Source organism: Camelus bactrianus, chromosome 9 (assembly GCF_048773025.1).
Source record: "Camelus bactrianus isolate YW-2024 breed Bactrian camel chromosome 9, ASM4877302v1, whole genome shotgun sequence".
NCBI classification, from domain to species: Eukaryota; Metazoa; Chordata; class Mammalia; order Artiodactyla; family Camelidae; genus Camelus; species Camelus bactrianus.
In genome coordinates this window covers 49,065,908-49,092,872 of record NC_133547.1, presented here as the reverse complement: position 1 = coordinate 49,092,872, position 26,965 = coordinate 49,065,908, and the positions used below count along the sequence as shown (strand labels likewise).

At 45.0% G+C, this 26,965-nt stretch overlaps 1 protein-coding gene and 1 long non-coding RNA gene across 2 annotated transcripts in view; one reads left to right on the top strand and one right to left on the bottom strand.

The window, feature by feature from the left end:
* Window positions 1–7,974, top strand: part of USP10 (ubiquitin specific peptidase 10) — a 66,777-nt gene extending 58,803 nt beyond the window's left edge. Inside the window, exons 12-14 of the mRNA XM_074370328.1 lie at window positions 2,413–2,557; window positions 3,656–3,721; window positions 6,959–7,974. Coding sequence (XP_074226429.1) covers window positions 2,413–2,557; window positions 3,656–3,721; window positions 6,959–7,146 — 399 coding nt within the window. The 3' untranslated portion in view covers window positions 7,147–7,974. The remainder of the gene's footprint in view (window positions 1–2,412; window positions 2,558–3,655; window positions 3,722–6,958) is intronic.
* Window positions 7,975–13,358: 5,384 nt separating this feature from the next.
* On the bottom strand, window positions 13,359–25,654 carry LOC123612656 (uncharacterized). Its single transcript, XR_006719950.2, has 3 exons — window positions 25,338–25,654; window positions 14,660–14,865; window positions 13,359–13,824 (listed from the first exon to the last, which is right to left on the bottom strand). It is a non-coding gene; the product is annotated as an uncharacterized LOC123612656 (long non-coding RNA).
* Window positions 25,655–26,965: the final 1,311 nt, after the last annotated feature.

Genomic DNA, 26,965 nt, shown 5'->3' with positions numbered 1-26,965 from the left:
TTTGGTTGTAGATCTTCAGGGACACTGAGAAATAGAAGGTAATTGTTTTGGTGGCTATTATTCTTTGATTTGATTTGAAAAAGGTTAACTCTTTGAGTCTTCCTGTCTTCAGGAGCCAAGAGGAAGTATACCTGCCAGCTCCGTCAGGAGAGACAGACGATACTCTGCACCCTGAGAGCTCATTAGTTGCTGGCTGTCCAGATGTGCCAGTCTGTGCCCGTTTCCTCTGCTGCAGTAGAGAGTATCTTCTCTGTTCTGTACCTTAGATTGTGGCAGTGAATTCATAAAGTGTGTCAGGGAGGTGGATGCAGGCTAGTTAGGACAGTGCTTTGACGGTTGGGAGTATTCCTTTGAAGCTTGATTTACATGGTCGTGTGTAGTGGCCACATGGTGAGCCAGAGCCCAGCACAGAAACCTGGCCCTTGCCTTGCAGCTCCTGCTGCACGTGAGGAAGAGCAAAGGCTGGGCACGGAGACCTTCAGCTCTCCTGGGTGCTCCTACTTTGGATCGGTCAGGCCAGCCTCTTGGGGGATCTGTAGAAGTTATGCCTAATCCTCCACCAGGCTTTCTGATTGCTTCTTGTGGGCACTTTTGTTCAGACAGTGAGAGTAGCGGGAGCTGGAGCAGAGTCTTGGCAGGTGGCTTAGAGAAAAAGCTGAGTCTGGTGGTGGGACCTGTTGGAAGAGAAGGGATAGGAGGTACCTACTCTTGGAGCTCAGTTAGCGTGGCCAGATTATGTACGAGGCTGTGGGGACTGGGCACTGGGGCAGCTGTCATTCCAGTGGTGGCGCTGCTGTCCTGTGGCTCTGCTGCTCTTCTGGCATCTCCCTTGGAGCTGGCTTCCTGAGTCCGTGGCCACTGGTCCTGGGGGAGGCGGTCAGCCTTTCCCTGGGCTACCAGGAAGGCCTCTGGTGACATGTCTGTCTCCCTCTTTGGCTCTTGCTGCAGTTAAACTGCCTTTTGGGGATGGGCAGGGTGGGGCATGTGCTGATGGAGGTGGTGGTTGTGGTTGTTGGCCAGTGGTCAGAGAGTGGTGAGGAAAAGGTGGTTTATTCTAGATAGCAGGAAGAATTCAAGAAAGAGGTGGCATTTTGGTCGAACCTTGAAGATGGCAGAGAAGGATGCTGACTTGTTCTAGCTTCGTGACTGCTGTAGTGTCAGGAACACTAGGAAGGCAGGGGTTTGAGGAAGGAGAATTTTGGACATCTTGTACAGCTGTCTGTGAAGCGCAAGTCACATGTTTTCTGGAATGTGATTTTTTTTTAAATTTACTTTTTAAAGTACCAAATTTAATTTTACTGTATTTTTAGGTCAAATTTTTTTTTCCTATGGGAACACATGAATATCCACGGGAAATTTGATTATACAAAACAGTAGCTGTATAAAAAAGGTCTGGATTTTTTTGGGTGATTAGAAAGTGTGCCTTGATACATCTGGAAACCCAGAACACATAGTTAAGAATTTCAGATAAGCCACTTAGCAGAGTCACAGGTTGCTAGCCCCGAGAAACCGTCTAGGGGTGCTGTAGTCAGACTCTCATTTCACAGGTGAGAAAGCTGGAGTCTTTTCATCACCATTGCTGATTTAATGTGGAGCTGTAGTCACACTTTTTATTCACTCGCAAATTATTGTTGGGTGTGAGGCACTGGACTACAGAGTCTTGATGGGAAGACAGGTGTAGAAGGGTCTATAAACTTAATAAACCCCAGCAGTGGTAACCACTAGGCTTGCTTCCACGCCTGGCACCCCTCAGACACCTTCAACCAAATATGTATAAAGTCCTCTGAAAGCTTTCTGGGTATTTTTTTAAATATGCCACTGTGTTTTGAGTTGTCACTTTTAACATACATTTCTACAGAAAGTATTTTTCATATAAATACAGGAAGCACCAATAGTTTATAAGTACAGAGAACAGTAAATAAAAGAGTTAAGTATTGTTTGTGAAGATGCATTTTAATAAAAAGCATTCGTTAGACCTGTGAGAGTACTTAAGAGGCATTTTCAGTTGATAAAACCAAAACTTACAGAACTAATGGTTAGACTAAACAGCTTTAGGGTTGTTTAAAGCATCTAATTCAAGAAACACTTTGGCCTTAGTTTTATCAATACTGTGAGAGTTATTAAAAATAAGCAATTCAAGGTATTACTAAGTTAGCTTTTTAATTTTTATGCCAGTGGAACAAAGGTTCTTAACTTGGCCCAGGGACCTAAGGGATCCTCTGCAGTGGTGTTTAAAGGGATATGTGCGTTGTTTTTTTTTTAAAGAAAAATGTCTGTAGCTCTCAAAAGACCCTGTGACTTGGGAAGGTTTCAGAAGCGCTGCCCCGGAACTTAGAGCCTTTGAGTGGGCAGTGGCCATGGAGCCTGCTGCCTGGGGTGAGACGCTCTTGTCTTGGGTGCTTTGTGTCTCAGGTTGAGATCAGTCGAAGAGTGACTCTGGAGAAACTCCCTCCTGTTCTTGTCCTGCATCTGAAACGATTTGTTTATGAGAAGACGGGTGGATGCCAGAAGCTTATCAAAAACATTGAGTATCCTGTGGACTTGGAAATTAGTAAAGGTAATGAATATTTAAAGTACAAGCTTTTACAGTGACAGTACTCTGGAAATCAGTGAGCCCTTGATGCTTCAGCATTTCTGTGTAATGTCAAGATTCAGGAAATTCCCTATCGTGACTTTGTTTTGTTTTGTTTTAAATTTCATGACTTTTAATAGGCTTTATCTTAAAATTCTCATTAAAATGGACTTTTAAAAATAAAGGCAAAAAAGAATAAACCATGTGAACTTATTACTAGGTGAGAAAAATGTTATAAAAAATAGAAATTTTATAGATGAATAACTTACCTTATACTAAGTATTAACAGCTGTGTGGACCAGCTGAGAATCTTGTTCTGGATTGTTCTGTTTTGCATGGATGTCCAAAAGTATGGAGCAAAAACTGAGCCCAGCAGGTGTCCTACATCTTCCCGCACCCCTAGGTTAACCATCTGGGTGGATTGACGTGTATGATTTTTTAGACTGGTCTTATTAGCTTGTCTTTATTTGTTACATGTATTTTTATGTCAGCTGCCACCTCAGATGCTTTCTAGAGAAATGACCTAAGTGAGGATGCTGGGTGCGGTGGGATAGCCTGGATCATGGAGTGGACTAGAGCTCCTCCGGGATTCACCTGGCACCTCTGCAAAGAGGAAACCCACCTGCATCAAGGGTGAAGGATGTCCCAGTCACCCCGGCTGCATGACTAGCAGCCTAGTCTTTGCAGAAACGATCTTACTGTTAATAGAAGTGTTGTGGTCTGACTCACATATAGAACATTTTAAATCTTAGGCTTTCCAAGGCTGCTTTGTTTTGTTTTGTTTTGTTGTTTTCAAGTGGGCAGCTTTCTCCTGTTTTTTTAGAACATCTGCTTGTAAAGAGTTTCTAGCAGGAGCTGAAGAGGCTCAGGGTATTGCTCCTGTCCCTCTGATTGGGTGGGTTGCTGGTGACATGCACTGCTATAGTGCACACTTGGATTTCGCTGGGGCTCAGTTTTTATGCAGAAAAAGGGATGGAATTCTGTTGGGTCACTCTGGTCCCCTGGATGGATTACCGTTTGTTTCTGTGAGGCCCTTCTGTAAGTGCTTTTATAGATTGAAGCTATTGATATTTTGTTTTTCAGAACTGCTTTCTCCAGGTGTTAAAAATAAGAATTTTAAATGCCACAGAACCTATAGGCTATTTGCAGGTAAGTAAATTTGTGTAACATTACTTCCCTATTAAAGCAATGATAAAAAGGGTTTATACTCAGGCACAATTTTGCTATGATACTGCTTAACATAGAGAATAGATTTTTGGTATCTCTGTGGTCTTTGTAAGTCAGGAAATCATTTGAAAATGTGTGTTTTACCTAAAATTTGATGTGTTTGGAATTTGACAATATGCTCTTAGCTGTAAGCTCAGCTCAACCTAAGACCTCGTTAGCAGGATTCTTTGTCTTTGAGTCAGAGGAGTGAGGTTGGCAGGCTGGCACTTTGACAGTGTGAACCTTCCCAGCTGCAGTCGTGGTGCCTATGGGGTGACAGTGCCGCGGAGTGGCCCCAGCGAGGCCAGACTGGCATCCACCTTGTCCTCCCTGTGTGGTGCCGCTAGGTATACATGAGATGGTGGCCCAGCATGGGGGCTCCTCAGTCCCAGAACTGGGGGCCCTGAGACCTCCTGTCTCCTGGCTGGGCTCCTTTGGGAACCAGCTTGTCTCCTGCACCTTCTCTCCTTCCTCCAGCCTCTTTCTCTTTTACAGCTTGAATCTGTTACGCTTTTTGAACAAAGCTTTGTATGTCTTTTAAGAGTTGGTGTTTGCAACAATTGTGTTTGCTTTTCTGGCTGTTTTTATTAGAATTTTCTAGCTTCTCTATCACCTCTGGTGTTGCCTCCAGTGAGCCTGTTTGTAATTTTAAATGACACTGTTCTTCATTGACCTTCACACATTTGTTGAACTTTTTTACTGGATACTTTTTATGTAGTATCTCCTCTGTTCCTTCATCTGTCCTGAGAGGTAAGTGGAGGTATCCACATTGTATAAAAGAATAAACTGACACTCATAGGGGAGCATTCACCCTTAAGTGGTAGAGCAGGGCTGCATATTCCTGCCCTTGGCCCACTGCTGAGGTTTTAGGATAGTGGACTGCGTGGGCACTGTCAATGGATGAATTCGGTGCCACATTAGAGTTTGGGTCCAGCCAGCTCTTTCTTCCCACCAGTACTCTTCCTGCAACTTTCTCTTCTCCCTGAGGTGGCTGATCACAGCCTCGTCCCAACCTGCTGGGACCTGATGGGCACCGCATTGTCAGGATGTGTCCAGCCTCCCCTGGACCCACCTTGGGCTGGAAGCTCTGAGGCCTCGGCTGATGCCCAGGCTCTGCAGCCTGCAGCCTGCCTCTGAGACCAGATGGGTCCCAGTGTCCAGCTAGGGATTTGGCACTGAGGTCCCGGGGGATAAAGTATTTCTTTGGGTCTCCCTGCAGCTCTCCTCCCTTGGGGCCTCGCCGGGGAAGGTGATGTTAGGGGCAAAGTTTAGGAAGTCCTTGTCTCCTGGTCCAAGGGCCCTGGTGTGAGTGTGCACTCCCCTGCCTGCACCCCCAGTCCTCACCGAGAGTCTTCTCATCTGAGAAATAAGGTCACTGGATTGGTTGCAATTTTCTGTAAAATGTGAGTAAAGAGGTACTTTTAAAAAGTGATTCTGATTATGGGGCAAAGAAAACACGTGTGAGCTTTTTGAAAACTCTGGTTCTCAATTCTATGCCTGTGACAGGAGCTTGGACATGTCACCATGTTAGTTACTTGAGAAACCTGAATACGTGTGGAGAGCTCTTCTCCTGAATGTTTAGAGTGAAGCATCTTGTAGGAAACACACATCAGTTAAACCCACAGGTCCCTTAAATACTACTGACCTGGTCACTTAGAAAACCCTCTCATCCATGTCAGTTAGGTCTTGAAAGTGAAGATCCAGGGCAGAAGCCCCCAGCTGGATTTGAGGTCAGAGGGACACGCTGGTGTCAGGGCCCCTGTTGCCCTGTGGCAGCTTCTCCATCGTCGTGGCCTGCAGCACGAGTTGAAGCCATGACCTTGTGTTGTTCCCATTGCCGGTTTCTCACCTGATGGCCCTACAGTCTTCTTGTCCCTGTGTGACTAGTCCTGTTTGTTATTGGTGGGTGGGCCACAGTATCCGCTGAACCCCAGCACACAGGCCTCTTTGTGCAGAGCCTGGGTCTGTCCAGAGACTGAGGCCACCGCTGTCACTCCCTCACCCGCCCAGGTCACTGGCTCAGAGTGAGTCTGACCTTCCTCAGAGTGCTGGCTGTGGCCAGAGCACAGTGATGTTGAGGCGTGTTCATGGTTGAAATTTAGGCTGTCCCTCTCCAGGTGACCGTCCTTCATGCCACTCCCGGTAGTGCACGGTTCACCACAGCCGCACTGCCGTCCTCCGCCCCAGAGTCTCCCTAGAGACCGTTTCCGTCTCACAGGCGCACGTCTGCTGCTGGCAGGGCCGCCCCCGGCCCCTCGTCTTCATAGAGGGGGAAGGTGGTGTGTCTTTCAACAGTTAGGTTTGTTTTAGGCCTTTGACTCGGGCTTCTTGTGTAGGGTACAGGATTTTTTTAAAAAGTAAATAACAAGTGGTATTTTTTTCTCTTAAAACATGGTTGTAGAAAACATGGAAGTTTTTTTTTAAAGGAAAAAATCGTAATGACTAGTGCCATGTCTGCAGTCACTCCACTGCTGCCCACTTGGCCCAGCAAAGCGCCCCGGCGTCCCTCCTGGGGCGGGCTGTCCTCATCATAGGTGACAGTCCACGGAAATCCTAGGATTCTTGTTTTTTCATGTAATGTAAGCGTATTCCTACACCACCACACTCAATCTAATCTATGAAAAATTCATCTTATTGTAATGTAATGCACTAATCATTCCTTCTAGTGGGTATTTAGGCTTTTCCATTTTTTCACTTTGTCCAAGATTCAGACCCTATCTTGAGAACAGTCTAGAAGTGGAATTGGCTCAATCAGGGCCTGTTGTTTGGGGTCTGACTGTGTGTTCTCAGAGGTCGATTGGTTTGCACTGCTGATCGTTGGAAGTAGGGGTGGGTGGTGCATCTCCTGTGTTGTGCTTAAACTTTAAGAAGTAAAGTCGTTGATAACCCCTGCCTAAAGGGCTGACGGATGGGACCATCTTATTTAACTGTCAATTCTTTCATTGTTTGTGAGGATTGAGCATTTTAAATGTTACTAAGATGTATATGTATAACTTTCTATTGTAAATTGTTTCAGGGTTTGCGTTTAAATAACATCACTTTGTAATTCCATTTCTCTGTCCCGCCTCCTTTGGTGTGGGCGGTTTGCAAGAAAGTGGGATCTGTGGTGGGAGCTGTGAGCGCTGCTGGGCTGCCTGCCGCAGCACTCCCCTGACCGGGCACCCGTCGGCTCTTTTGCAGTGGTCTACCACCACGGCAGCAGTGCAACGGGCGGGCACTACACCACAGACGTCTTCCAGATCGGTCTGAACGGCTGGCTGCGCATCGACGACCAGGCGGTCAAGGTGATCAGCCAGTACCAGGTGGTGAAGCCCGCTGCTGAGCGCACAGCCTACCTCCTGTATTACCGCCGAGTGGACCTGTTGTAATGCCGTGCTGTGTGTGCCCAACGCCCGCCTGTGGAGCACCCACTCTTACGACTTCCTTCCTCTCTTTAGTGGCTCTTTAAAGAGAAACTCTCCCTTTTGTAAAAATTGGCTAGAATGAAAGGAGACGCCTTGGGGTTTGTGCACAAGATACTTTATGTTGACTTCTGACTTCCAAATCAAAATCATTTGGTTGAAACAGACTGTCGCTTGATTTAAGAAAATACACAAAAAAAATATTTCTGAAATAATGCCGATTCCTGATTAAGGAGAACTTGCATTGATTCCCAGTCTAATTGCATAGTAGAATAAATCCTGCACCAGCAACAATACTTGTAAATTTGTGAAAATGAATTTTATCTTTCCTTAAAAAATGAATTTTTTAATCCATCACACTTTCCTTCCCCACCCTTTAGTTTTTGATAAGTGATAAAAATGAGCCAGTTACCAGAGAAGAAATAGTTCTTAAGAAAAATAAACACAAGAAATAAGTTGCTGGTTCCTAACAGGAAAAATACATTTTAATAATTGTGCGATGAGAGCTGCTTGCGTACACGTTGCAGATCAAATATTTGGAGTTAAGAGGTTAGTCACGTAGATGGGTGATTGTAACTTTATTGCCATTAAAAGATTCAAATTACATTCATGCTTCTGTGTACACGTAATGAAAATGGGCAAAATAATGAAGATTGATTATTTCCTTAAGTCTGCTCTGTTTAATTCTGCTGTCTGCTCTTCTACAGTGCCGCGTCTCTAACTGTACACAGTTTAGTGATATCTAGGAGTATAAAGTTGTCGCCCATCAATAAAAATCACAAAGTTGGTTTAAAACTGTGTGCTGTGTTTCTTTGACAGCGAACGCTTTTTCCAGTAACCAGAATCCAAGTGAGTACGAGAGGGCTGCTGGATTTCACATACGCCCCTGGACCAAAGCTGAACCAAGACTCAGGTTCTTCTTGTTTAGTATTTCCAAAGTTATCAACTGTCGTGATTTGGATAAGTGGATTTTTTTTTTTTTTAATTTTCAAATAGCAGAAAAGAGGAGGTAAGCTCGCTCTCCTTTGTTTTGTCCCCAGCACTCCTCAGTGTCACAGAAGTGGTAGGTATAGTTCATGGCTGAGCATCTCAGCTGCACCTCCAGACGCCACCCTCAGGTTTGGCAAGGAAGCCCTTTCAAGATGGAAGAAGCGGAGAGGAGAGACCTCATCCACATGGTCAGGCCCTCCTGGTGGCCCTTGTGCCCTCCCAGAAGGGCCCGTGCAGACGGTTCAAGTAGTGCGCGGAGATTCTGCTCAGAGAAGCGGCTTTACACTGCCCAGCGGTTCTCTCACCATCTGCTGTTCTGATCATAGTCGTGCGCCACTCCAGGTGCAGAGCTGTCTTAAAGCTACAGTCCGCGAACGTTGCCCGCTTAGCCCACTTGCCTAGGTGTAACCCTGCTCTGATTTGCTTAGCTACTTACAAGTTATAATTATCTTCTCATTAAAATATTGTATGATTCTTATGGAACGTGTGGAGTTTGGAAGCCAAATTCTCTCTGGGGGAAGCAGCCCACGCTAGCAGTAGCCAGCCACAGATGAATAGAGGCCTGATCCAAAGCAGTGCATTGAGTTCTGGGTTGTGATACTGTGAGCCGGGTCATGTCCGTTCCAGACAAATGGCTTATCTGTCCTGAGTGTCCAGCTACTGACATTGAGTAAAGTTGTTAGTGTCCCGATGAGTCAGATTGCACCCTTTCCAGAACGAGGCCTCTGATTGGGAAACGCCGTTCACAGGAATCCAGAACAAGAGACCGGACAGTGCAGTTGTTGGTACACCAGCCTACTTCCAAGTCTTAAAGCACATCCTACGGATTTAGAAGAGAAACATCTCCCTCGAATGTCACTCCAGGGTTTCTCCATAATCTTTAAATTGCTAAGTTATATATTTTGTCAAGCCCAAACTATGTTGGAAATGACTAAGATATTGAAAAACTTCCTTTGAAAGGTCTCAAGTCTCTCGAAAGTGCTTAGAGATGAATTAAGTCCAATCCAGTGTCGTGGTCACCGTGTAAAGTGGGGAGGTAGTGTATTCACTTTTGAAGTTGCTGTCCCCTAGGGTACATCAGTGTTTTGGATTGAGCCATCTGATAGCCAGCAAAGAGTGTGTGTGTGTGTTTGAAAGATGAAGGCTAGCTTTGTTTGAAAAAGCATTCACAACTCATACCACCTAACAGCTCCGATCATATTTTTGACAGAGGTACAGCCTCACAGTTCTCTTTTGTTTAAGTGGGATCAGTGGCCCTTCCTGCAGATGAAGAGCAAAACTCAGAAAGGGACAGAATGTGTAGCAAAGAGCTGCCAGTCTGGAATTCACAATGACCTGCATCTGGTCTCTGGAGTGACTGACTGGCTCTTGCATAGAGAATCCGATCTTTGTACAAATACAGCAATTTCTAGGGCCTGTCCGTGCCCTTGGGATTTTGAACTCAACGTTTTATATTTTGTGCTACAATGTTTAGTATTCTTACAAATGTCATGGACTACTTCCTTGGTTTTAGGTCATTACAATTTGGCCCATTAACAAGGTGTTGGGGATACAAATTTCGTGATTTTCCTTCAGTAGCATTTAACGTATCTTAAAGGTGACTTTTAAACCACTGTGAATGCTAGGCTATTGTTAGATGTATGTTACAGGGAGACTTTTCTTCAATATGTGGAATATGGCTAACGAGACTTGGAAGTTCTCTTACAAAAATAATGTAATCAGGTTTATTGATTTATCTGTATGATTTACCCAAAGCCAAGATGTGCATGTGCCACTTTCAGAAGGAAAGAATGAAAAATGGCTGTGTTTTCATTGTCCTGTTTGTACAGCCTCACTTAGCTGCCCAGAGGCTCAGAGCAGCTGTCCTCCTTTCATTTCTCGGTGTAGTCGATCACGTCATCATGGTCTCGCTCATGGGTCCCACGAATAGTAACTTTGTAATCAGCAAATGTATCATTTTAGGTCTTTTCCGTAGTGGAAATTTCTGGTTCTTGCTCTCATAGGCTGCTTGAACTTCACCCGGCCAACTAGTTAGAAAGCTAAGATGGCAAAGTCACTTGCTCTGAATTTACCAAGTACACCCGTGAGTTTAATACCATGCAGCTAACCAGCTAACTTGGAGGAGTCGATGTCATCCCAGTGTGGTTACATCAATCTAATGGTTTATTAAGCTCCGTCCATCAGGTGAGATGAAGACTTTGCTATCACTTCTCCTCTCAAGAAGGAAAGATACCTGTTGACTGGCCCCAGTGAGGACAGTGCCCATCACATCCATTTCCTGAGGGTCAAGGGTCTTAGGAAACATTCGACGAAATCTTAGTATTTTAAAAATAGACCATGTATTAACAGCCTGTTCTACGTGTATGTAATGTGTTTTTTCTTTAAAATCAATCACAGCAAATTGCCAAGCAGGCATGCTTTTTCCTCACCAAACGTTTTCTCTGGCTTCCTAGTTGGACTGACTATTCCCATCTCATCTATACCTTTTGAAGAGAATTGTTTTTGCTTAAAAAACGAGATTCGCTTCGTAGCTTGGCTTCAAACCAGTGAACATATGCGTGGGCCCTTTTCCCATCTTTCACTCTCTTTTCTTACCCCCACCCCCACAAGAAAGTCTATTGTCTTGATTAGTGACTTTGGGTTCCTTTAAGGGGATTTAAATTTTGAATTTGTCGGTAGTGGTTCCCTTTTTTTTCACAGACGTGGCCAGGCCTAGCAGTGTACACTGGTCATAATCAAGGATAACTTATGCTAAGCGCTGACTTCCTGAACACAGTGGCATTTTGTCAAGTGGTCTTCCCTTGGAAACAGCTGGCAAGTAAGCTTTTAAGTCAGTGGGGATTTGTTTTTTGTTCTCATTAAGGGAAATGTCCCTGATCTTGGCTGCTGTGCTTTTTAGGAAGTATTTTGTTTTGACTCGAGGACTTCACATCAAGAAGTACCATCCAAGATGTTTTCGTTTTTTTGTAAACTATTTTCTCGTAGAACTGCATTTAAGTGCCTGCTCTTTGTCTTACTGACCATTCGTTGGGAAGGTACTTGTTGGTTTTCTAACAAGTAAATATCAATGGACCTCTGTTTATCCTGTGATATCAAACCAATCAGACGTGTGTGTGCATTTGAAGAGTTCCCAGATCCCTTCTTGAGGATCTACCTGTGTTCCTGTGCATGTTTGGGAACTGGATGAACATCAACCCTGAGTTTTTGTTTTGTTCTTTTAGAAAATTGCAGTTGGATTTTTGTTTTTCAGACATCTTACCCGACGCAGAGTATTTCTGGTTTCAACCGCTGGGCCATCTGCATGGCAGTGAAGTGTTTAGGGCTGCCCCGGGGTTCGAGGGTGGGGTCTGCCAAACCTGACCTTATGCCCCACCTGTCCTTCAAAGAAAGTACGTCTCACATATTTCCTGAGTGTTACGGGATTCTTTCCATGATTTAAGAAAAAACTGTCCCAGGGGGATGGTATAGCTCAGTGGTAGAGTATGTGCTTAGCATGCACAGGGTCCTGGGTTCAGTCCCCAGTACCTCAAAGAAAAAACTCTGGTTTTTTTTGTCTGTTTGTTTTAAAAGAAGATTGAGAGCCTCTTGTGTGAGCATGGATTTCCTTCTGGATTTGGGAATTGGTCCTCATACATCCCCTGTTGTCAGCAGTGGGCTGGACTCTGATACCTGTAGGGCCAGATTTGCTTTCTGCTTATTTTATCACTTGCAGCTGAAAGCCGTGTACTCCTGTGCTCTGCAGAGCAGCAGTCGGTGCCTCTTGACTTCCCAGCAAATACCCACCCTTCACATACATCCAAGGCCAGCGATGGCGTCCCGTGGGGTAATGCGGTGACACGACACTTGTTGTTTTCATAAAGGTGTCAGTTAACTTTGCAGTGAGTAACATCTGCTGTCTAGGAAGGTTTCTCCTGTTTCTTGTGTCTTCAAACGCTCCCTGCTGCACCGGGGCCACCCCTCTCAGTGCGCGAAGGCTCCAGTGGAGCTCTCCGTCAGTTAGGCTCGTGACCTGGAGCAGATCTGTGGGTGACGGGCCAGGAACTCACAGCAGCATCTCTGTGGTCCCCCTTGGGGCCCTCCTGATTGCTGTCCTCACTCCCCAGCACCTCCCTTCAACTTCCCTGCCTCCCCTCCCTTCTCCCAATGGCCTCTCTCCTTTGGCATATTTTCCTGAGATGCTTCAGAGCTCTTTACAGGTGCCTGGCCCTCCAACAAGCCCAGGAGTACTTTCTGTCTACACTGGGCAGCTGGGGGATTGGCACCGGCCTCAGAGTATGCTCGGAGCCCCTGTGCGGGCTGTGTGCAGGCGCCCACCCACTTCATCCCCACGTTCTGCCCTGCTTGCTGAGTTCAGCCCTGCACTTGAGAGCAAGCTAGAATGGTGGACAGAGACCAGTGATGCAGCAGAGAAACAGGGAAATCTGGATGAACCCCCCGTGCTGGTAGCATTAAAACAACAAAGCAGTGAATTGAAAGCACCCAGCCTGTGCTCCAAACTCGCCCTGTACTCACCAGCCTGTGACCTGGGGGAGGTGGCCAGTGTTGGAAATGGCTGGGGGTGGCACTGCCACGTGGAATCAGGGACAGGGTTAGGCACAGTGATGGCTGTGATCTGTTAGCACAGCCTGGGGGCTCTGTGAGTCCTGGACACGCAACCCTTCTGATGTCATCATAGGCCACGCTTGCTTTCTGAGAACTCCCTTTTGAGTTTCCATCTTTTACCTGCCTCAACCTTTGGCTCTGCTTGCTTGTCCCCTCATTTGAGTTCTGCTGTCGTGTCGGTTCTAGATGCTTTTGTTGAACCCATGCAGCTGGGCACTGTCTCCCGCCTGGTTGTGGCCCACCGGAGTAGGGAGACATTTGCTGTGAGCTGAGTTTCCTCTAAAAAATAGGGTATCTGTGTGGTGAGCAGCCTGTCACCCACTGCCCCCGGGAACCTATCCCGAATCGCTTGGTACATAAGCTCCTTCCTCCCCGTCTTTTATTCAGGTGCACGCCACCGGCTGGCTGCACACACACACTCTGGACTTTTCTGTTACTATTCTTTACAGCTCTGATGGTACTTTTTAAGAAAATAAAATTCATCAATGTGCAGAAAAAATAAACCAGAGACCAAGATTTGCATCCAACCTAAGATTTGTTTTCAATGAAGTAAAAATGTAAAACTTCAGCTCACCCACATTTGCAACTAAGAAGAAAGCATGCCCTTCATTCAGTAAAGATAGCAAACTTGAGACCTGCTTTAATTCTGCATCAAGACCAGTTCAGGATACAGAATGGGTGAGGCTGTGGGAAGTAAAGGAGATGTGGGGGGAGGAAGGAGACCAGGAGCGATGCAGGCCCAGGGGAGCTCGTGGGTCCAGCCAGTCCTCCCGTCATTGGAATCAGTTTCCTTAACAGTAGCTCCCTGACTGGTAACGCCAGTCATCATTTCTCTTCTGGAAACAAGTTTACTCCAGAATCCTGTTGATCTCGTTGTCTTCGGTATAGTTTGCATTCTAGAAATTCCTTTGGGACATTTGGAGGGGTTGGTCTGCTTGGTCTGTTGGCTGCTCACGGTGGTGGGTTGTCTGTCTTCTCGGGCATTTGGTTGAGTCCATGGTGCTTGAAGCTGCATTGTGAAGCCCACATTTACCCTGATTTCTGAGTCCTCTCCTGAAACCAAATTTATTTCAGTGTTTTGGTCTTGTTAGTCCTAATGGCAACAGTGTGTAATATGAATCAAAGGGAAAATAATATTCACCACAAAAAAATTAGAATAAGTGGGCGGATGGCTGTTCCAGCTCTCGGGCCAAAGCCTCACTAATTCTTCTGGAGCAGCAGCCACAGTGGGATATCCTTGCAGGGCCTGGCCCGAGCATCCCTCTGCCCGTCCTTGCCCTGGGCTGGACGAGTGACCTCACAGCTCCCGGCGTGAGTAGAGTCAGCAGTCGGGCTCTGGGAACTGACCTCCTGGCCCACTGAGCAGGTGACCCACTGGGTCTTTGAACACCCCCAGTGCTGGCACTGTGAGCGGGTTTGCGGCTGGTGGAGCAGGAAAGGGTGGACCAGGCCCTGCCCCCCTTTCACGGAAATGACGAGCAATAAAACGGGGCGGGGGAAGGGGGATCGTAAACCCTAGACGCTTGTGCCTTGCTTGCCAGTCGGCAGTGGTTTGGAAAATATTGTGAAAGACAACCAAGCGGCTACCATGAGTCTGCACATTCATATGGTTTGTGTTTGACTTGGAACACCCGAAACCAAACCCTTTAATTTTCACTTGAGTATAAGTGGTGCATTGACTGAAATGTCCTGTCCTACTTAAGTGGAGGCAGTGGCGAGGGGGGTGATGTAACACCAGAGGGGTTTGGAGGTGTGATTTACACACAGCCAAGTGGTCCCATCAAGATGGACAGCTCAGTGGGATTTTGCATGTTTACACCCTCCCAGCCCCCCAGGGCCCCTGAGCTCCCTCCCTGTTGCTGCCCCCACCTTTGAGAGTAACCAGTACCTGATGTCTGTTCAACATCCCTCTCTCACCCTCGGCACCATGGACATCTGGTGCTGAGAATTGTGTGTGGGTGGCAGTCCTGTGCGTTGTAGGATGTTTGCATCATCCTGGCATCACGTGCTGGATACCAGCTGCACTCCCCCTCCACTGGTGACAGCCAGACACATCAGCATACACTGCTGAATTTCCCCTGGGGGCTCAAACCTCTGCAGAGAGAAAGTTTGACTGGTGAGGACTTGATAGGAACAGCGTATGCAATGTGTACTTCTCTCACCCTGCATCCCTGCAGTGGTTGGTCCCATCGCAGGGTTAACACAATCCCTGTGTGTTGAAATTCGTAGTGGGTGGATTTAAACTCTCAGAATTATATACAGAGTGTGCCAGCTTTACTCACAGTGTTTCCCCTGGTAAATGATTCTCAAAATAAAAAACTCTCATAGTCTAGAACACAGAAAACCCTTTCCTTCCTGTTTACCATTGATGTAAGACTCACCTGATAATCAGATGCCAGGCTAGACAGGTGACATTGAGTCTGGGCACAATATCTTCCTAATCCTTGGCAAAATCCTAGGAGGTGGGCTACACTAGTCCCGTTTATAAATGAAACAAGCTTAGCTGGTAGTTGTTTGCAAAGTTTCCACGTGTTATACCTCATGGAGTAAGTCACGTCCTTCCACTCAGTTTTCACAGCCTCTGAGATGGGCAGAAGCTGGTATCCATTTTCTGGAGGACATTTGCATGAGTGACAGGTGCAGCCATGCAGGAATCCAGCTTTCTGGTCCCCAGTCCCGAGCTTTAGCAGAGGAGCTGACAGCTGGTTAATCACATCTCTTTCTATCCTCTCACCCGTGCATTTGCCACCTTGAATACCAATTCCCCAAATCCAGGGCAAAACAAAAACAAAAGACAAAACCCAAAAAACTGAAAGCAAGTACCTTCCTCTAAGCATCACTGGTGCTTGTCTCTGTAAGTCCCCCCCCCCCCCCAGTCTATTTATGTGTTCCAGTTTTTCTACACTGGGCATTTTTTACTTTCTAAATTTAGAAACGTTGTTTATGTCTGAGTGTCATCAGCCCAGGTAGCTGCTGGAGCCCCCACTCCTATGCCCACCCCCAGCTTCTCAAAGACCAAGGCTCCCAGGTTCTCTAAGTTCCAAAGTTCGGCCGTGTTGCAACCCTAGACGTTTATCTCGATTTCAGTCATTGGGGAAACACATCTGACAAATCTGTATCCACTTAAAATTCAAGCACTGGTTTGAGAATTAACGTGAAATCCAGTGTGTTCACTAAATTAAATGCAAGCAACTAATTCTACGTTTAAATAAATACAGAGCCTGTGCTATCTGGGCACCACATGCCGTTCTTTTGGGACAAGTTCAGCACAAACAAATCCTGAACCTAAGGGTTAAACTCGTATTTAAATACTTACTGGTTTCCAATTTCTGGGGAAAATATGCCTGGGAAAAATGTCTTTGGGGTTTCATCAAACACTTGGAAAATAATCTGAAAACATTTTTCCAAACCCTAGATGGTTCCAGCCCGAGTCCTAATTGATACTTAATAACTATGTCTGCAGGGGCTTTCTCCTTTTATTCTTAGTCCTTTAAATGCTGAGGAGACCTCCATGCTAAGAATTCATACTGGTGCCAGTGGCGTCTGGGGATCATGCTATTCTGGCCAGTCTCTTTCCACCATCACAAAACAGCTTCCCTTCCCACAGAAATACTTGGCCAAGCCTACTGTTAACTCTTACAAGAATCAGATCTTGGTCAATTTCAAGTAAATTTATTCATTCATCAAACTATTAGTGAGCACTGACTGCAATCAGGTTTCCTTCTGATTGCAGGGAGATCCAAAATAGAAGGAGGTGAGAATTTTGACAGCTCCCATCTTGAAGGGGTGACAGCGGGAGAAAGCAAGACCCAGGCAGTGGGGTGGATAAAGCAGTGAGAGCTGGTCACAGAACAGGAGCAGGGGTGGTGGGAGCCCCTCGGGCTGGAAGAAGCCTGGAGGAGGGGTTGCCTGGGCAGTGCGAGTTCAACTTTAGTCTCCTTTTCCAGAATTATTTTATCTATTCTAGGTTCTTTCCACATTGATTTTAACACCAGCTTGAATCTGTCTACAAAAACTCATGCTGGAATTTTGATTGGAAATGTGTTTAGCCCTAGAGGTCTGTTTGGGGAGAATTTACAAGTGAATTACATTGTCTTCCAACCTCTAAACGTGGGATGTCTCTCCATTTATTTTGGTCTTCTTTGATTTCTTTCATGAGCATTTCGATGAAACATACAAATCATGTACACTCTTTTGTTACATGCACACCGAAAGTATTTCATTCTGGGGTGCATTTGGAAACAGTATTATTTTAATTTTTTCAGTTATCAATTGTTTATTGCTGGAGAATAGAAATACGATTGATTTTTGTATGTTGACTTTGTATGCTGAGACCTTGCTAAGCTCACATAAGCTGCTTTTGTACGTTCCTTCAGATTTTCTACACAGATAATGGTGTATACAAGTAGGGGCAGTTGTATTTCTTTCTTTCCAGTCTGTATGCCCATGGTTTCATTTTCTTGCTGTCTTTCCTTGGTCAAGCCTTCCAGTAAAATGAGTCCTAAGAATGGTAAGAATATATATACTTGCCTTGTTTCTGTCCTAAGGGTTAGGCAGGTCTTCCACCACTCAATATGCTAGTTGTGTGATTTCTGTAGATGTCTTTTACCAGACTGAGGAAGTTCCTTTCCACTCACAGTTTTTTGAGGGTTTTTATTTTTATCATGAATGGATGTTGAATTTTGTCAAATGTTTTTCTGCACCAGTTAATATGATTCTGTGTTGTTTTTTTCCATTAGTCTATTAGTATGATGGAGTGTCTTTTTGTTTTAATTGAAGTACATTCAATTACAATGTGTCAATTTCTGGTGTATGGCATGATGTCACAGCCCTGCACATACATTACATATATTTGTTTTCATTTTTTTTTCATTAATGGTTATTAGGAGGTATTGAACGTAGTTCCCTGTGCTATACAGAAGAAACTTTTAAAATCTATTTTTATGTATAGTGGCTAACATTTGTAAATGTCAAACTCCTGAATTTATCCCTTCCCACCCCCTTCCCCAGTAACCATAAGATTGTTTACTAAATCTGCAAGTCTGCTTCTGTTTTGTAGATGAGTTCATAGTGTCTTTTTGTTGTTGTTAGATTCCACATGTGAGTGATACCATATGGTAGTTTTCTTTCTCTTTCTAAAGCTTCACTTAGAATGATGATCTCTAGGTCCATCCATGTTGCTGCAAATGGCATTATTTTATTCTTTTTTATGGTAGAATAGTATTCCACTGTATAATTATACCACAACTTCTTTATCCAGTCATCTGTTGATGGACATTTAGGTTGCTTCCATGTGTGATGGAGTGTCTTGATTGATTTTTTTTGATACTCCACCAGCCTGCATTCCTGAAATAAATACCATTTGGTCATGGTGTAGTATATTTTTTATACATTGCTAGATCTGATTTGCTTATATTTGTTGAGGATCTTTGTGTCTGTGTCCATGACGCACAGTGGTCTGAACACTTTTTTTGTACTGTCTTCATACAGTTTGGGTGTCAGAATAATACTGGCCTCATAAAATGAGTTGCTAAGTTTTCCCTCCTGTGTAGGACTGGTGCTACTCCTACTATAAACATTGGTAGGTTTCACTAGCAGAACTATTTGGGCCTAAAGATTTTCTTTTTCATAAGGTTTTAAACTACAAGTTCAATTACTTTAATAGATACGGGATCCTTGGACAATCTGTTCCATCTTGGTGCCCTCTCTGCTCCCCCTGGTGCACAATTCCTTTCCAGCGGCCTGTGAGCTAAGGCCAGGACATATCTGAGAAGGTGGAAGCTCACCACCGCCCCAGGATGCTTTGACTTCTGGCTCCTCCCCAGTCTGTCTACCTCCATTTACTTCTCGGGGTCCTCAGAGAGCAGCTTCCCACAGACCCTAAGGTGTTGCAATTTATTTCAGTGCAAGAGCCAAGAGGGTCAGTGCTGGTCCACCCTGGCGGAACCAAACCTCCATGGTTTTATTTTTAGTAACAATAATGTGCGGGAGCCCGAGGCAGCTGAAGCTGTTGAAGAACTTGCACATCCTGGCATCGCAGGGACCCAGAAAGTCTGTCAGATTTCAGCTTAGAAGCCGTTTTCCTTGACAGTAGTGTCGGGTCCACTCTGCATTCAGCTTTTCTGGGCGCATGTGTGCCCCTCATCTCCATCCCACAGTGGGCATGTTGAGCTGAATTTCGTTCTGCTCTTCTCTGGATAAGTGGAGAAAATCAGAGTGGACAGTTCTTGGGGGGCTGGCCAAGGCCTGCCATGTCTCACATGGAGAAGCTGAGGCACAGAGCAGATACATGTGGCAGAGTGAGGGTCCCACCTGGTCTCCTGCCTCCCAGGGCCAGGCAGTGGCAGGGATGGAGGGTGCTTGGGGTCTCAGTTAGCAGAGTGCAACTCATCTAGGAAGTGAGAGTGCTTGGCTCAAGTCCACACAGCCAGGAGTCTATATTTTAAACACTCCTAGTAACAGCTACCACTATTAAGCACTTAATGCACACTGACCATTATGTACTTATGTTTACTGAGCACATCATAATCCTCTTATTTGTCTTCACAGCAGCCCTGAGAGGTACATCATGTTTACTATCCTTGTTTACAGATGAGAGGAGTGAGGCCCAGAGAAGGCAAGTGACTTTCCCAAGGGCACACAGCAAAGAAATGCTATGCTAAGGATTCAAACCCAGGCCCATGTTTTATGGTGCCTCTTAGCCAGGATAAATTAGAAAATAAAATTCTGAAGACATGTCTTCCAGGTAATCACAGGGGGCTGCCTTATCTTTCAAGGACTGTTACTTTCGGAATTTCAGTCTTTCTGTTGATCACAGCTTTCCTAAAGCAAAACCAGCAGATCACTCCCTGTGTCAGCAAACCCTCTTTGCAGAGACCTCGTAAAGAGACTGAGTTGTTTACCCCTCAGATGACTTTAATATTGGTGGGAAATGTTAGTAGAAGAAGAGTTAGCCTTGAAAAGTTTGTACGTTGATGCTGTTCTGTTTTGATTAAGAATTCTGGAAAGCTGGAGAGGTCTTTTCACGTAGAGAGCTGCCGTTTCCCTGCCAGAGTTGGCTCATTCTGCGGATGGAGCAAGAGCCATCTCTCACTCATCAGACCTTTGTAACCTTCTCTTCCTCTGACCTGTCCCTGTCCTGATCCGCAAGGCTGACTCAGAGCGGTCCAATTCCCCGCCCTTTCCCTAGGGCTTGTGAGGAGTGGAAACAGCAATTTCCCTAACTCCCTGTTGTTTTGATTAATCTCAGAGCCAGGCCCCACGGGGGGCTGCCCTGGGACCCCATTCAGGCACTCAAAGCCCTTCATCCCCAGTTGTTTGCACACATGCTGGCGTGGATGCAAGAGGTGGATTGGGTTGCTGTTCTCAGTTCATAGAAAAGTGCCTCCCATGCCTCCCTCTGCTCTCAGTCCATAAGGAGGTCAGATCCCTCTGTTGGACAGGTACATGCTTCCTTCTGCTCCAAGTTCACAGATGCCCTGCTCTTGCCGGTCGCCTGGAAGCCATCGTCCTACACTGGACAGTGCCTTCAAGGGTGGGAAAGTGCTCTGCTCTTCTGGACTCCCAGTCACAGTTTTCCTTCCCTCCTTCTGTTCCTCCCTGCTTGTTTTTTTCCTTCCTCTTCCCTCCCTCTTATATTTCTTTCATTTTCCTGTTTTGCACATTTCTCCCTAAAGTAATACATTCTCACTTGAAACATGTTGGTTGGGCATTGAACAGAAGGGAAAAAGACCCAAAACCTCCGTAATCTCATCATTCATATGTGTGCATGTTTCTTTTTGGCCTTTTAATATTCCTTAGTATAATCCTTAATATATAATAGTAATATAATTTAATAACATTCCTAAATATTTGTATATATGTGTATATATGTATATTTAGGATTGTACCCTTGAGACGATGCTCTTTTCCTGTTTTTGTTTGCTATGTTTTAGAAGCTTTTCCCCAGGCCATGGAAAACCATCATTTGTCATGGTTGTTCTAGGGATTTCGGGGGATTTCAATGTGCGTCTTTAACTGATCACATCCTGCTTAGAGTTAATTTTGAATTACTCCAGGACAGTGCAGGACCCTTGCAGCAGTATGTTTTCATTCACCCCTCCCCTATACTCAGTGCTATATAATCATGTATATCATTTCTCTACACATTGTAAACCAGCAACTCAGTGTCATAACACTTACTTTAAACATTTTAGTTTATCAAGTTGTTCTTTTATGGATTGTGTTTTTGATATTGTATCTAAGAAAATATTGCCTAACCCAAGGTCACAGGGAGTTTCTCCTATGTTTTCTTGTAGAAGTTTTGTAAGTTTGTTTGTTTGTTTGTTTGTTTATTTATTTAGTGGAGGTACTGGAGATTGAATCCAGGACCTCGTGCATGCTAAGCATGCCCTCTACCACTGAGCTATACCCTTCCTCCCATAGAAGTTTTATAATTTTAGGTTTTACATTTAGGTCTCTGATTAGATTGAGTTAATTTTTGTATATGGTAAGATTTATGGATCAAAGTTAATTTTCTGTATATGGATATTTAATTCTTTTAGTACCTTTTGTTGAGGAGACTCTCCTTTCTCCATCAGACTTTGCCTTTGCACCTTTGTAAAAAGAAAAATTGATCATATGTGTGTGGGTCTTGCTTACTGGGGTTTTTAAAAATTGAAATACAGTCAGTTTACAATGTTTCAATTTCTGATGTACAGCATAGTGTTTCAGTCATAATATACATACATATATTTGTTTTCATATTCTTTTTCATTATAGGTTATTATAAGATATTGCATATAGTTCCCTATGCTGTACAGTAGGAACTTGGAGTTCATCTATTTTGTATATAGTAGTTAGTTTCTGCAAATATTGAATATCCAATTTATCCCTTCCCACCCTCTTCCCCCCGGTAACCATACATTTATTTTCTGTCTGTGAATCTGTTTCTGTTTAGTAAATAAGTTCATTTGTGGTGTTTTTTTTTTTTTAGATTCCACATGTAAGTGATATCGTATGGTATTTTTCTTTCTCTTTGTGGCTTATTTCACTTAGAATGACGATCTCTAGGCCCATCCATGTTGCTGCAAAATGGCATTATTTTATTCTTTTTTATGGCTGAGTAGTGTTCCATTGTAGAAATATACCACAGCTTCTTTATCCAGTCATCTGTCAATGGACATTTAGGTTGTTTTCACATCTTGGCTATTGTTAGTAGTGCTGCTATGAACATTGGGGTGCATGTATCTTTTTGAATTGAAGTTTCCTCAGGCTATATGCCCATAAGTGGGATTGCTGGATCACATGGTAAGTCTATTTTTAGTTTTTTGAGGAATCTCCATACTGTTTTCCATAATGGCTGCACCAAACTACACTCCCACCAGCAGTTTAGGAGGGTTCCCTTTTCTCACACCCTCTCCAACATTTATGTTTCGTGGACTTCTTAATGATGGCCATTCTGACTGGTGTGATGTGATGTCTCATTGTAGTTTTGGTTTGCATTTCTCTGGTGATTAGCAGTATTGAGCATTTTTTCATGTGCCTATTGGCCATTTGTATGTCTTCATTGGAGAAATGTTTATTTAGGTTTTCTGCCTATTTTTGGATTGGGTTGTTTGTTTTTTGGTTATTAAGTTATATGAGCTATTTATAGCTTACTGTTTTAGATGAACAATCTTGAACAGGAATGTTAACCTTCCAGCTTTATTCTTTTCTCAAAGTTGTTGTGACTATTTTATATTCTTTGTGTTTCTACATGTATTTTAGGATCTGTTTGTTAACTTCTACCAAAAAAGCCGCCTGGGATTATTATTTTATTCTTACTATATAAGTGTTAGGTGTACAGCATTATAATTCAGCATCTGTAGACACTACAGAGTGGTCACCACCGTGATTGTAGTTTCCATCCATCCCTGTACAGTTGACCCCCTTCACCCATTTCACCCACCCTCCAACCCCCTCCTCTCTGGTCATTATGAATCTGTTCTCTGTGTCTATGAGTTCTCTGTGTCTAGTGACATAAGCATTATTTTTTAACATACAAATAAATGTTTTAATTTATTTTAAAATCTTTCCTCATCTGCCAGGCTTGACTGTGCCATCTGTTCTGGAGGCTTTAAGGTGCTCACCTGTAGGGGAGGGGGAGGGTCATCTGTTCACAGGCTGTGTGATTCCATTTACATGACCTTCTAGAACCAGTGGGCAAGGCTGGGGGAGGTGGGAAGTGGGTGGGAGGAGAGGGAAGGCTGAGGGCTGACTCGGGAAGGCTGAGGGCTGACTCAGGAAGGGCAATAGGTGATTGAAACATTCTACATGTGACTAGCCATGTGGTGTGGATGTTCGTGGGAACTCTTTGAGTTGTGTGTACTTTATCGCATGGAAAATCGACCTCCCACAGAGTTGATTTTTAACATGCCTCTGACACCCCCTGCTGGTGAGATTGGATCAGTGCGGCGCTGCTGGTCTGTGGAAGAGGCTCACATGGATGCATCTTCCTCTCTTGTATTTCCTGGTAGTGACCTTTCCTCTTCTCAGCTGAGGCTCCTGTCTGACTTAGGGGTACCAGGAATGCTTCGGGAGCTCAGGAGGAAAAAGGAGTTGGAGTCTGGTTTTTAAGAGTTCTTCCTGAGATCAGAGGCCTGAAAGCAGACGCAGGTAAACTCAAGGGGTTTTCTAAATCCCTTTAGCTCCCATGTACGCATCAAGAGTCAGGCTTCTTACCACCAAAAAGTCTACAAATAATTCATGCTGGAGAGAATGCAGAGAAAAGGGAACCCTCTTACACAGTTGGTGGGAATATAAATTGGTGTATACTGTTCTATGGAGAACAGTGTGGAGATTCCTCAAAAAACTAAAAATAGACCTACCAAATGATCCAGCAATCCCACTTCTGCGTATATATCCAGAGGAAACTCCAATTTGAAAAGATACATGCACTGTGTTCATAGCAGCACTATAGACAATAGCCAAGGCATGAAAACAATCTAAATGTCCACTGACAGATGACTGGATAAAGAAGATGTGGTATATTTCTACAGTGGAATACTACTCAACCATAAAAAGAATGAAATAATACCATTTGCAGTAACATGGATGGACCTAGAGATTATCATACTAAGTGAAGTAAGCCAGACAGAGAAACACAAATATCCTATGATATCACTTGTATATGGAATTTTAAAAAAAATGATACAAATGAACTTATTGACAATACAGAAACAGGCTCACAGACATAGAAAACAAACTTGTAGTTACCAAAGGGGAAAGGGGGGAACGAATAAATTAGGAGTTTGGGATTAGTAGATACAAACTATAATAATTATAAGATAGATAAACAATAAGAACCTATCGTATAGCACAGGGAACTATATTCAATATCTTGTAATAACTTGTAATGAAGAAGAACCTGAAAAAGAATATATATGTGTATATATACATTTATATGTATAACTGAATCACTGTGCTGTACACCTGAAACTAACACAACATTGTAAATCAACTTTACTTCAATTTAAAAAAAAGGCATATTGAACTTGGCCTTCAAGCTGATTATCAGTCATAGGGGAATACAATTCAAGGCTTCATGAAAGAGGCATCTTTGCAACACAAGAAGGTGGGAAATCCTTCTCTCCCTGTTGCAGCTGGGTGAGGGGAGAGGTGAGAAAGAGATGGGGGAGAGTGACATGTCCTGTGGTGCCCCCCTGGGCCCCACCCTGGAGTTGAGGGAAGGAGGGAGTTAAGGGGTTAGGTTAAGGGGGAGGCTGAAAGCAGAAGAGCTCAGAGCCCCTCCCACCCTCCGTACCCCTCTCTAACACGGGTCGGTGCTGGAGCCCAGGCTGCCGGGGTGGCCTGGTGAGGACGGAAGGGCTAGAGTGAACCCACGCTTGCTGTAGTGGGTTTAAAGGGGGCCGCTAAGGAGCTCTGTCCACGTGCCAACCCCCAGAACTGTGAATGTGACCTTGCTTGGAAAAAGCCTACAAATGTGACCAAGGAATTAAGTAGCGGATCTCCATACAAGAGCATCCTGGGTTACCCAGGTACACCTTGAATGCAATGACTGGAAGAGAGGAGGCCAGGTGAGGACAGAGGCAGAGAGAGATTGGGGCGATGTGGTCACGGGAACACCTGAGCCATCAGAAGCTGGAAAGGGCCGGAAGGATCTTCCCCAGACCCTTTGAAGGGAGCGTGGCCCTGCTGCCTTGATTTTGGACTTCTGGCTTCCAGAATGTTGAGAAAGTGAATTTGTGTTGTCTTAAGTTCCCCAGTTTGTGATCATTTCTTCCAGCAGCTCCAGGACACTGATCTTAGCTCCTGTGTTTGATAGAAGGATCTGGGGTTGGGGTGGGTTCTCTTCCCCCAGCAAAACCACAAAGACCCTGACTTTCTCCCGTGCCAGGAGGCATCATAGGAGGGGAGGGTTGAGGAAGACACAGCCACAAGAGACTCCGGAGGGTATGCCTCCAACTAGTGACTTGAGACTTTTCAAATGAGCAATCAAGTGAGAGAAACAGATACTGCTTATTGTCAAGTCAAGCACCGCTCCCCACGCCGCCCCCACCGCCCTGTTGTAGAAGATAAACACACACCTCTGAGTGGATATGGTGTGAGCGTAGCTGCCTGTCCCACGGAGATGAGAGATGTAGGGAGGAGGAGGACAGCGCGGGGAGACGCCAGGATGCCCAGGCTCCCTGCCTCGGCCACTTTCAAGTCCAGCCTGGTCCGAGCTTCTGCAGGCGTCCTGGGGCCACCCGATGGTGGAAGACAGCTGCTGCCCACCAGCACAGAGGCTGAGACTGGCCCCTGTCCAGTTTTTGCATCTGGAAAGTGTTAGTTGATTGCTAGAAAAATAATCAGGGAGAGCCCAGGGCATTTCTGGTAAAGAGGCCCTAAGGAAGCACCTCTCGGAGCCAGATGATTCAGGGCCGAGCCGAATGCTGTGTGGTCTGCCAGCTGCACTGCCTGGAAGCTGTTCCCTGTGCTGTGGCTGATTCACAGGGGTTTCCCCCTTGAGGGTGCAGTGCAGGGACCTGTGGCCCAGCTCGGCAGCCACCCCTATGCCCTCCTGCAGTCACAACTAACCGTGGATCTGTGTTAGTGTCCTAAAGCTGCTGTAGTAAGTGACCACAACCTTCGAGACTTCAAGACAGTAGAAATCAATAATCTACTCTCTTATGGTCCTGGAGGTCAGAAGTCCAAATGCGGTCTCACTGGACTAAAATCAGAGTATCACCCTGGCCTCTTCTGGCTTCTAGAGGCTCCTGTGTCCCTTGGCTCGTGGCCCCTTCCTCCATCTTCAAAGTGCATCCCTCCAACCTCCTGCTCTGACTCTGACTCCCACCTCCCTCTTATAAGGCCCCTTGTGGTCACATTGGACCTACAGGATAATTCATCATAATATCCTCATTTCCAGATCCTTAATTAATCACACCAACAGAGTCCCTTTTACAAGTATAGTGGATCGACTAGTGTTCCCCCAAATCTCAGCTCCACTCAGCCATCCGATTGTGACCTTATTTGGAAACAGGGTCTTTGCAGATGTAATCAAGTTGGGGTCCTACCAGAGTAGGGTTGGGCCCTCATCCAGTCACCGGTGTCTTTGTAAGAAGAGGGAAATTCACAAGGGGCAAAGTCATCAGGCAGAGGGGTGAGGACAAAGGGAGGTGGAGTCACTTGGAGTCATCACAATAATGATGGACCATGTGGTCATTACTCTCTGAAGAAATGTTTTCAGCTTTGGCTTGGGTTGAAAGCAAGACCGAATGAGCAACAGGCGCCAGTCATCAACTGATGGCACTGATCTGGAATATGAACAGTCAGGGCGAGGTCGTTTTTGCAATTGTCCCAGGTCGGAGCATCCTCTAGGACGTGTACATCTGCAGGTCTCATGAATTCACTTCCTCACCCAGCCACAGCCTGCCAGTGACTCCAGGAATCTGCCCTCTATTAGGGCCAATACTGCCTAGTCAGCAGGAACACAAAACCATCCCATCATTTGGAAATAAAAATTTCAGTTTATCTTGGCTGAGGCAAGAAGGAAAACAGAGCTTGGCATGTCCTATTTAATGGGTCCCTGGGTATTAATAATTCAGTTGTCGCCATTGTCAAGTAGTTTCTTGGCAGTCAGAGACGATCGTGTTACAGTCAGCAAACATTTGCTGCACGCCTGCTTGTGTGCCCAGCATCATACCGGAAAAGCAAGAAACTGACCGTTTCT